Below are 12126 nucleotides of genomic sequence, written 5' to 3'. Positions count from 1 at the left end.
GGGGCAACTAGAAAAAACATGAAACCTCATCCACTGGCGGGATGAGGTTTCATGTAGGGTTTTAAAAATTGTAATAAAGCTGTTATGGAAATTATAAACATGTCCTGCCTCATGTGACATTGTCACATATGGGAACATGTAAGGGATTTTTTTTTTCTCTATTTTTAATATTTTTAAAAGTCGAGGCTGCACTTAGCCTCTGGGAGATGAGTGCGCTCTTTCATGCGCATGCGCGAAAGAGCGCACTCTCAATTTTAGGGATTCCCCCCGCCTGCATAGGGAGCGCATAGCGCTTCTGTGCGGATGTCACGCTGGGCGGGCCTTAATTGGCCTGCCCGCGCAAAACGGCGGCGCAGCCCGCAATTGGGTCAGCTCCGCCCACCCGACGAACGGAAAATTCAGCTCAGAGCGGCTGATGCTGTTCCTTGCATTCTTCTTGTATTTGTCGCACAGTGAAGATCATGTCTGCGGTGTCCCTCAAAGATCAAAAACCACACTGCAACTCTGGAAGGAGATCTTCATCTACCGGGAGAAAGCAACTGAAGGGGATCCTTGCAACTAAGCCACAGCTGACACACACCTCGACTATAAAAGGGTAAACGTATACCTGTTGTGCATCATTCTGAGAATTCACTGTATCCAAATGTGAAAGCAGATAAATCAGTTCACAATAAAAATAATGCAACAGTGAAACATTTAAATAATGGAAAATCAGGCTGCGCGGCCCATAATTTTTCGCCACCCAGCTCCAGGAGCACTTAACCAAAGAACCAACTGTGATCAGTAAAATTCTCCTTTATAGTTCTGAATTTATAAATTAATTATGGCATGATACTTCAAAGTATTGTGTTGATTCATTATTTAGTAAACAATGAACATTCAAGGTTAACGTATGCCATATTTTAATAGTGCATTCTCAACTGTTAACAAACCTTTAATTGAACAGGGGTGTCATGTAGACCTTCCACAATGGGGTAGAATCTTTCCCATTTCCTTAGTTCTCCTGCTGTAGTTATGGCTTCTAAAACATTTTCAAGGCTAAAAGAAATATAACACTAGTGTCAAATTGAAAAAAAATTAACACGAGTGCATGAGTGTATGTATATTGTATCTGGTAATTAAAAGAACTTTTCATCTTACATGTCTAATTTGCAACCTCACAGTAACCAACAAATTTTTATTGATACAGATAATTTTAATGATACAGCAAATGGAAGCGTTGGGGGTGGGAGAAACATACTTTAGACTAGAGGCGTATTGTCTTGCTCTCTCCAGGTGTAAAGTAATCATTGAAGGGGAGCAATACTTCAAAGGGACATATTTTAAACCCAAACAGCAACAGTTGATTTTTATGTTGTAGATAATGAGCAATAATTTCCTATTTGGAGGTCAAATAAACAGACAAGAAAAGTTAGAAATGAGAAAGGGCTTTTTTGCGCTTTCCATGTGTGTATTAATTCTCTAATCACATTGTCTGATCTTACTTTAAACAACCCATTGTTTTTGCTTCAATGAGCTTGCTTCATGGCTTTTTCTTGGTATCGATTCTAAATTTATTTTTCCCCAATCTCCACTTACTTCTTCTGGTAGCTATTACTTCTACACCTTCAGGGTATTATGTGTCACTTGTGTTGATATTTTGTTTAATAACATTTGGAAATGGACCCTGAAAAGGAGTTTGTATTTAAAGGGGTACTCATTCTCCTTTAATTATATATTTTCCTTTTTCTTCCATTTTTTTAGATTACAGTTCATGGCTAAATATTACTTGAAATAATTAATATCAAATTAATAACACATTGACAATAATTCACGTCCGTTAGTATCTATAAACAGAAATGGTTGACGTCATGTGTTGAATTCTTTTACTTCTGCTTTTCAAATGCTGATTGACTAACTGCACTTGCAAATTTTTTTTGCCTTTATTTCAAATGTTTTTCTTTCATATTTTGAGAAGCTATTTTTCTATTAACTAACATATTTGAGTATTGCTGAAAAAAGAGACATTTCTTGTGGAAGCTTTTCATCTTGAACTCATCAGGACAATTCAGCAACCTTGTAAATAGGGCCTGAGCCATTTGCTCACCGTGCAAGCCTGATGCTGAAGTAGGGCGCATCCTGCGGGTTAATGGCCACCCTGATCAGATCATTTTACACCGCATATCATGAAAACTCATGAATGGGCCCGAGGCCATCATTTTCAGCCCTGAAAAGTGCCTAGTCTACCTCACTACCTCAGATTACCCTGGAAGGGCAAGTACGTCAAAAATTTGAACAACAGGTGAAACTAGCTGTTTCACTCTGCCACTATGCAGTAGCAACACGAGTGGCATTCACCACTAACAGGATGCTACCGTCAAGCCATAAATATGTTCTGCTTATCACAGAAATGTGTAAGCTGGTATATGAATTTCAGTGCTGCTGTGATGCTAGGTATGTAGGCCATATATCCCAAAGGCTGGCAGATCGTGTGAAACAGCATATCCCTTCCACTGTTCAGACCAGTCAAGGTGCAGACCATAACATCAGCCCATGCTTTCAAAATTCAAAACAGTGTCCAACATTAGATGTGATTCCATGATTGGACAACATTTGCTAAATAATCCTCAATGTGCTAAGAATTACACTAACAACCAATTTAAGATTGTCAGTCGCGCTCTCAGTATGGCACATTTGCGTGTACTGGAAGCTACATGTATTAATATACAGGGCCTTGTTCTTTTGCAGATAGAAAGAACATGTACACACATTGCCCTGAAACAGGTTCAATGTCTTCATCAGAGTCAAGCTGCCTGGTTTAAATTTCAAACAATGCTTGGCAGTTAACTGTCAGTCATCATCCACTGATGCATTCTCCATGGCAACGCCTCTACCAATCAGAGTCCACTTGTCAACTAATCAGCACTTTCTTCTCATACAATATAAATATGTTGTTTCCCCAGGGATTGGTATTTTCTTGCAAATTGTCCTGATGAGTGCAAGACGAAAAGCTTCTACAAAAAATCTCTTTGTTCAGCAATTCTCATGTTCTATACTATCAAGCAACTAACATGTTATTGTCATTGCAGACATGTAATACAATGATTTAATGAGTGTAATTTCATAAAATCTATACCTATGAACGTCAAATGAATCTCATCTTTGTTGAAGTTTAAAAAACTGCTCTTCTTATAAATATTCTTAGAGCATCACTAACAGGACAGCTCAATTTATGTGTCAACCTTCTCTCACATCAATTCTACATCAGCTACCCAATGGTCAAAACTAATTAACTTTTAATGAGGTAATGCATTTGGGGAAGGCTAAGGCAGCAAAGGCATCCACAATAAAGAGTAGGATAATGAGAAGTGCAGAGGAACAGAGAGCCCTTGGATGCATGTCCACGGCTTCCTGAAGGCAGCTGGACCGGGAGATAAGGTGGGTAAGAAGGCATAGGGATATTTGTTTCATTAGCCAAGGGCTAATGGGGATATTTGTTTAATTACCCATGGGTTAATGGGAACATTTGTTTCATTAGCCGAGGAGTATAAGGGCTTGGAGGTTATGCTAGAACTGCATTAAACACTAATTAGGCCACAGCTGGAGCACTGTGTGTAGTTCTGGTGACTGCACAATAGGAAAAGATGTGATTCCACTATAGATGATACTGAAATTTATGAGGATGTTGTCTGGACTGGAGAATTTTAGTTGTGAGGAAAGGCTAGATAGGCTAGGGTTGTTTTCTCTGGAACAGAGGAGGCTGAGGGGAGACCTAATTGGAGTGTATAAAATGATGAGGGGTCTACATAGATTGGATAGGAAGACCCTATTCCCCTTGGCTGAGAGGTCCATAACCAGTGGACATGGGTTTAGGATAAGAGGCAGGAGGTTTAGAGGGGATTCAAGGAGAAATGTTTTCACTTAGTGGTGAGGATCTGGAACTCATTGCCTGAAATCACAGTAGAGGTGGAAACCCTCATAACACTTAAAAAGTACTTGAATAGGCACTTGACGCGCAATAATCTACAAGGTTACAGGTCAAAAGATGGATAGCTACTTGTAGGCTGGTGTTGTACAATGGGCCGAATGCCCTACTTCCATGCTGTAAGTTTCTATGATTCTATATATATTGAGAAAACACTGATAAATGCTATTTGTGATTGATGGATTCAAATTGTAAGAACATGCTTAAAACACAACTAATAATGCATTGTGTTGACAGTAAATATAATTATAATTTAAAACGGAGAGGATTAGCATCGACTTTAAACTCATCCAATGGAGGGAAGATCAATATAATGAAGTGCATCACCTGGGAATGATTTGCTATATTTTTCTTCCTTGTCCTTACATTATGGCAAAACATTATAAACAACCCTAATTAAGGACAGGTAAAATTATGTCCTTCAACAAACAGAGCAAATTTTATGTTCATTTGAAAATACATCCGAATTAAAAATAAATACCACCATGTAAACTTAATGTATTTAGGTTCCCAGTGTAATGAATACCTGTTATCTCTTCAAATGTTACATATAATAATGCTGACTGCTGTGAGCCTCACTCAAAAGGGGCAATAAAAAAATACAGGCTTCAACTTACATATTTTCTTCTCCAACAATACAAATTGCTGATAGAAGCTTGACTGCATCTGTCATCATGTTAGGCTGTCTTGGGTCAATAGCTCTGGCCAACAAGAATATACTTCGTTCTTCTCCCAAGATTCTTTCCAATCCATACTAAAATTAGTGAGGTGGCAGATTTATTGTATATCAGTCACAAAATTACTTTTTCAGGTTTACTAAGTAATTTGCAATCAATACTAAATAAATACATTTGCTTTTATTTTCTAAAGCAGTTAAAAAAGCTTGCTGCAGTCCATTAGTTGCAGCTCATTTTATCTGCTGTCTTTGCATTTGCATGGATATCATTTCCAGAATTGGGCAAAAGGCTAAATAAATTGCAACGGATAGATTATCTGCTCAATATGAATTCAGCCACTATATCATATTTTCATTAATTACTGATATCCATCTAAATATAATTTTAGAAAAACATACACACAAATAATTTCAAGTCAAACTTGATAGTCTTTAATGAAACACTCTTGCACTTCATCCAAAGCTACGCTCCATTTTTCAGGAAAAATAAACTATTATCCCCAGCAGGTCCATTTGCTGACCTTTAATGGACAATCAGCATTAGAACATTATATCTCAAGCTTGTAAAGAGGGTGCCAAAGGAGAAAGGGAAAAATTCTTGCTATACATTTGTGAAAAACAAAGCACTACAACTATCAAATCTGAAATAAGGTCAAACATCACGGCAACATCATCATTCACTAATTAAGTTACCTTGTTGTTCATAAACGCCCTCAAACACTGAATCACTTTATGCTGGCTCTTGCGGTCATTTTTTTCTTGGCTATCATGAGGATAAAACAAAACTTTTGTTTTAGTTCACAAACCAAACAACATTTCAATAGGCAGATGATCGGACAACTTAAAATATAGCATTAGAAACTGCACTTACTTCTTCTTATTCAGTAATTTCTCCAGGACATCCAACAGCTGGCTCAAACCTTCATTTCCAAAGCTTCCTACCCAACTGGAAAAAAACAGAATAAATTCAATCATAAAACTAAAACACCAGAAGGTGGAAAGGGTGGAAGCAATCAATCACAGTGCACTACTTAATGTTTTTCAATAAAAGAAAATAACAATTCTATTCCAAATTAGGAATTTGCAGTAAATATTGGATTTCAGTAAGGAACACTAGCAAAAGGGAAGTAAAGTTAAATCAAGTCAAAGTGAAATAAAGTAATTAGGTAAACCAAAGTAAGATAAAGTTAGCCTAAGTGTAGTAAAGTTAAGTTACTAGTAAATTATCTTACTCATTCTACTTACTCTAAGTGTAATAAATAGTTTTTAGAGTTATGGGGTGGCAGGTCAGCTTGGCCAAGTGGAATGTACATCCTGTGGTATGTGTGAAGTCGTGGACGCACCATGTGTCCCTTACAAACACATCTGTAGGAAGCATCACCAGCTGCAGAAGCTTGAGTTCTGGGTTTCTGAACTTAAGCGGCAGCTGGAGTCACTGCTTTGCATCCGTGAGGCAGAGGATTACATGGATAGCACGCTTAGGAAGGTGGCCACACCACAGGTCAGAAGCGTACAGCCAGAGAGGGAATGGGTGACCGCCAAGCAGACTAAGAGAATCTGGCAGGTAGTGCAGGAGTACCCTGAGTCCATCCTACTTCCTAATTGGTTTTCCATTTTGGATGCTGATGGTTCCTCAGGGAAGTGCAGCCAGGGCCAAGTCTGTGGTACCACAGGCAGCTCAGCAGTATAGGGTGGTTGTGGGGGGGGGCGGAGGGAGAGGAAGAAGAATGGAAGGGCAATAGTTATAGGGGATTCCTTAGTCAGGGGATCGGACAGACGTTTCTACGGCAGTAAACGTAACTCCAGGATGGTGTGTTGCCTCCCTGGTGCCAGGGTCAAGGATGTCACAGAGCGGCAGCAGGACATCCTTCAGGGGGAGGGAAATCAGCCAGAAGTTGTGGTACACATTGGTACTAACGATATGGATAGGAAGATGGATGAGGTCCTGAAAGCAGATTCCGAGGAGTTAGAAAGGAAATTAAAAAGCAGGACCTCAAGAGCAGTAATCTCAGGATTATTCCCAGTGCCACGTTCTACTGAGCATAGGAATAGGAGGATTGATTGATTAAATATGTGGCTGGAGAACTGGTGTAGGAGGGAGGGCATCATATTTCTGAGGCATTGGGACCAGTTCTGGGGCAGGTGGAACCTGTACAAGCTAGACAGGTTACATCTTAACGGGGCTGGGACTGATATACTCGCAGGGAGATTTACTAGATTTGCTGTTGGGGTGAGTTTGAACTTTCGTTTGTCAGGGGGGTGGGAACCTGAGGGGTGGCCCAAATTGGAAGAAAATAAAGTTGATAACAGGAAGTAGTAGTGAGATTACAATGCAGGAGAAACAAAGCAGAACATTGAGTATGCCTTGAATGCAGAATGATGTCAAGAAGACAAAGTTAAGGGCACTCTACCCGAATGCGCACAGCATTTGCAATATGGTAGGTGATCTAAAGGCACAAATAGAGGTAAATGGGTATGATATAATTGCCATTACGGAAACATGGCTGCATGATGACCAAGACTGGGAACAGAATGCTGAATATTCAAGGATATTCAACATTTAGGAAGGAAAAACAAGGAAAAAGAGATGGAGTTGTGCTGATAAATAAGGGACGGGATCAGTGCATTAGTAAGGGAGGATCTCAGATCAGAAGATCAATGTGTGGAGTCTAAACAAAAATAGCTGGAAAAACTCAGCAGGTCTGACAGCATCTGCGGAGAGGAATACAGTTAACGTTTCGAGTCCATATGACTCTTCATCAGAACTAAGGAAATATAGAAATGAGGTGAAATATAAGCTGTTTGAGGGGGGTGGAAATGTTAACTGTATTCCTCTCCGCAGATGCTGTCAGGCCTGCTGAGTTTTTCCAGCTATTTTTGTTTTTGTTTCAGATTTGCAGCATCCGCAGTATTTTGCTTTTATTATAATTTGTGGAATCTGTTTGGGTGGAGCTAAGAAACAGACAAGGGCAGCAGACATTGGTTGGAGTTGTTTATAGGCCAACAAACAGTAATGGTAATGTGGGGCATGGTATTAATCAGGAGATGAGAGAAGCATGGAGCATGGACAATACAGTAATCATGAGAGACTTCAATCTGCATATTGACTGGAAAAACCATTTGAGCACTAAAGCTGTGGAAGGCAAGTTTCTATGGTGTGTTAGGGATGGTTTTCTAGAGCAGTACGTTGAGGAGTTGTCTAGAAGACAGGCTATTTCAGATCTAGTATTATGTAATGAAAAGGGGCTAATTAATAATCTTGTTGTAAAAGAACCTTTAGGGATGAGTGACCACAATATGATAGAATTTTACTTTATGTTCGAAAGTGAGGTAGTTCACTCTGAAGCAAGGGTGTTAAAGTTGAATAAAGGGAATTATGAAGGCATGAGGGACAAATTGGCCGAGGTGGATTGGGAAAAATGCATTAAAAGGTATGACTTTACATAGGCAATGGATATTCTTCAAAGAACTATTTCATAACTCACAGCACCCATACATTCCTTCAAGGTGCAAAGACCGAAAAACAGTCAGTCAACCATGGCTGACGAAGGAAGCTAAGGATTGTGTAAGATTAAAAGAAAAGGCTTATAAAGTTGCCAGAAGCATTAGTAAACCTGAGGATTGGGCAGTTTTTAGAATACAGCAAAGGAAGACCAAGAAACTGGTCAAGAAAGGGAGAATAGAATATGAATGCAATCTAGCAAAAAACAAAAACAGACTAAAAGCTTCTGTAGATATGTGAAAAGGAAGCATTTGGCTAAGACAAATGTGGGTTCATTACAGGCAGAGTCAGGAGAATTCAGAATGGGGAATAGAGAAATGGCAAAGATGCTAAATTATTACTTTGTGTCTATTTTCACTGAGGAAGGTAAAGGGAAATTGCCCAGATTTAGAGATCAAAGGGACTAGGGAGAATGAGGAGTTGAAGGAAATTAGTATAAGTAAGAAGGTTGTATTGGAGAAATTAATGGGACTGAAAGTTGATAAGTCCCCAGGACCTGATATTCTGCATCCCAGAGTGTTGAAAGAGGTTGCTATACAGATAGTGGATACATTGGTGATCATTTTCCAAAATTCTAGATTCTGCAATGGTTCCTGAAGTTTGGAAGGTAGCAAATGTCACCCCACTATTTAAGAAGTGAGGGAGAGAGAAAACAGGGAACTACAGACCTGTTAGCCTTACATCAGTAGTAGAGACAGTGCTAGAATCTATTACAAAGGATGTGATAAATGAATACTTGGATAATCATGATCTGATTGGGCATAGTCAGCATGGACTTGCAAATGGGAAATCATGTTTGACGAACTTGGAGTTTTTTTGAGGATGTTACTTACAAAATTGATAAAGGAGAGTCGATGGATGTTGTATACTTGGATTTTCAGAAGGCTTTTGATAAAATCCCCCACAGGAGATTGGTTAGCAAAATAAAAGCACATGGGGTAGGAGGCAATATACTGGCATTGAATAAGGATTGGCTAACAGGCAGAAATCAGAGAGTAGGAATAAACGGGTCATTCTCGCGTTGGCAGGCTGTGACTAGTGGGGTACCGCAAGGATCGGTACTTGGGCCCCAGCTATTCACAATGTATATCAATGATTTGGAGGTGGGGGCCAAATGTAATATTTCCAAGTTTGCAGATGATATAAAGCTAGGCAGGAATGTGTGTTGTGAGGAAGCTGTAAAGCGGCTACAGGAGGATTTGGACAGACTTAGTGAGTGGGCAAGAACATGGCAGATGGAATATAATGTTTAAAAATGTGAGGTTATCCACTTTGGTAGAAGGAACAGATGGGCAGAGTATTTCCTAAATGGTAAGAGATTAGAAAGTGTAGATGTACGAAGGGACCTGGGTGTCTTTGTCCATAAGACACTGAAAGCTAACATGCAGGTGCAGCAGGCAATTAGGAAGGCTAATGGAATTTTAGCCTTTATCACAAGAGGATTTGAGTGGAGGGGTAGTGAAGTATTGCTTCAATTGTTTAGAAGCTTTGTTAGGCTGCACCCGGAGTACTGTGTACAGTTTTGGTCCCCTTACCTCAGGGTATTACTGCCATAGAGGGAGTGCAATAAAGGTTCACCAGGCTTGTTTCAGGGATGGTGGGGCTATCTTATGAAGAGAGATTGGGGAAAATGGGCCTGTATTCTCTAGAGTTTCGAAGAATGAGAGGTGAACTCATTGAAACCTACATAATACTTAAAGGAATAGACAGGGTAGATGCAGGTAAGATGTTTTTCCTGGTTCGGGAGCCTAGAACCAGGGAACAGGGAATTTCAAAATCAGGAGGAAGCCACTTAGCACTGAGATGAGGAGAAATTTCTTTACTCAAAGAGTTGTGAATCTCTGGAATTCTCTACCCCAGAATGTCATGGAAGCTCAGTCATTGATTATGTTTAAGGTAGAGATTGATAGATTTCTGGTTAACAATAACGTAAAAGGTTATGGGGATAGTGTGGGTAAAAGGCAATGAAGTGTTCGATCGGCCATGATTGTACTGAATGGCAGGGCAGGCTTAACAGGCTGAATGGCCTCCTCCTGTTCCTTTGTTGCTATGTTAAATATTATTTTCCATTTTAAGACATCACTTATAATGAGCATAAACAGCACACATTTAAAATAATTTGTATCAAGTATTTTTATTTTTCGTCATAGAAACAATGGACAGAATTTAATGCCCCACCCTGGGAGTGGGCCGGGGTCAGACGAGGGGTTCATTTAATTGGCCGGGTAGGTATGGGGTGGAGAGCGCTTGTTTTCCTGACTCTCTCCTCCTCCCCCCGCCACCCCACCCCACCCCACCACCCCCATTAAGACAGGAGCAGCAAAGGTTGTGTGAACCTCCCTGCTCCTAGGTCAATTGAGGACCTTAAGTGGCCAATTACTTGCTACTATAGGGTCTCATTCCTTCAGCTCTGGTATTTAATGGCTGCAACAGTGACTCCATCCACCGGCCAGAAAACCCCAAATTTGCCATTTCCAAGGGCCCAAGCCACATGGCAACCGGCCAGGAATATCCCACAGCCTGCCTGAGGGTTCAGAGGTGCTCTCATGATCAGGCACCCTGTACCCCACAGATTGCCTGCAGCAATCAAGCAGGCCTCTCACCGGGGCCTGCCTGACTGGCCCCAGTGAGCCAGCTCCACTTACCTTTACTCCTGGCCTCCAGTGCTGCTCCTGATTCTGGGCCTACTGCTGTACCAGCAGTGGCCACCACTCCCAGCGGCACTGATGCAAATGAAGAGCTGCGACCCTCTGACCAACAGCAACTCTTAGAGACAGGACCCTCATCTCCAGAAGCCCAAGAATCTTAATGGCTTGCAGTTAAGATTTAATCCCAGCGGGGCTCCCAAAATGGCAACTGCAGGGTTACTTGCAGCTATCCTGCCAGTGGATGGGGTGACCACTGCAAACACCAAATTCATCTCTATGCATTGAACTGCAAATTGTCTTTGCCAACCACTGTCATGGCAAACATTTAAGTTGTTAAATTTCAACATTTCAATGCAAATCACAGGAGCACTTCTCTACAGTACATCTTTTGAAACAACATAGAAGTATTTATCTTAAGGCTGCATTTTTCAAAAAGACAGCATTAAATGCAGTTTCCCCACTAAGAATGAAGTTACATTAAATGCCTTTGATACCAACGGTCACAGACAAGTAAAAGGTTGGGGAGAGAGGAACCCAAATCTCTTTGTTTGCTAATACAAAATTTGCCAGATCTCACAGGATTTCATATTGATAGTGTCTAGCGCTAAGTACAGTTATAAAGCATGACCATGTGGTTTACATCAGCTAAAAATGAAAGCCTGTAACCTTGTAATCATTTAACTCGATAGTCGACAGTTGCTCAGTTATTACTTGATTTTCACACATGCTTCTATTAAAACCTATACTTAATGATTCTTCCAGCAAGCAACTTCTAATTTCATTAATGTTTGACAAAACCCTCAGGAATGCAAAAAGGCTGATGTTGTATGCAGCAGCTATTACATTTCCAGCACTCTATATTCTGCAATTAATTTCTGTAATAGTGTACATTGATGCAATAAACCTACTCACATCAGTGTGGTGAAGGTAGAATAAAACTATTGAAACTGTGCTTGTTATTCTTAATTAATTGAGAGGTTTTATACATACTTATTCTTCAAGGAGTAAGGTTAGGTCAAATCATGGCTCATTAGCTTTACCCAGCTATAATAACATGATATGAAAGTAAACTGTAACCTACAAAGAGCTTACAGATTGAAGTTCCATGTAAGAAATCAGGGTGTCATGTAGTTTATCACTGGCACATAGCTTACATGTCAGCAACCATACAATCAACACACGTCATGCCTGCCAACATGCTCAATTAAGTTCAAGTGTGCAGTCAGTCAATTTTAAGGTCCAACAAAAGACCATCTCTCCTCAGATGAAAGCTTTTGATAAAGTGCAGGGATGATCAAGTCAATTATCTAAACATTTGGCGTACCTCAAAGATACT

General features: G+C 40.1%; 1 protein-coding gene across 1 annotated transcript in view; it reads right to left on the bottom strand.

Annotated features, from left to right (window-relative positions):
• Nucleotides 1-12126, bottom strand: part of LOC144682943 (protein diaphanous homolog 3-like) — a 786894-nt gene that overhangs the window by 562845 nt on the left and 211923 nt on the right. The window contains exons 6-9 of the mRNA XM_078545867.1: nucleotides 5512-5586; nucleotides 5334-5403; nucleotides 4582-4718; nucleotides 933-1038 (exon numbers count right to left, since the gene is read on the bottom strand). Of these exons, the coding sequence (XP_078401993.1) occupies nucleotides 933-1038; nucleotides 4582-4718; nucleotides 5334-5403; nucleotides 5512-5586 (388 nt within the window). The remainder of the gene's footprint in view (nucleotides 1-932; nucleotides 1039-4581; nucleotides 4719-5333; nucleotides 5404-5511; nucleotides 5587-12126) is intronic.

Source organism: Cetorhinus maximus, chromosome 7 (genome assembly GCF_964194155.1).
Source record: "Cetorhinus maximus chromosome 7, sCetMax3.hap1.1, whole genome shotgun sequence".
NCBI classification, from domain to species: Eukaryota; Metazoa; Chordata; class Chondrichthyes; order Lamniformes; family Cetorhinidae; genus Cetorhinus; species Cetorhinus maximus.
Note: the sequence above shows the minus strand (reverse complement) of the source record. Positions and strands in the feature narration are given on the sequence as shown.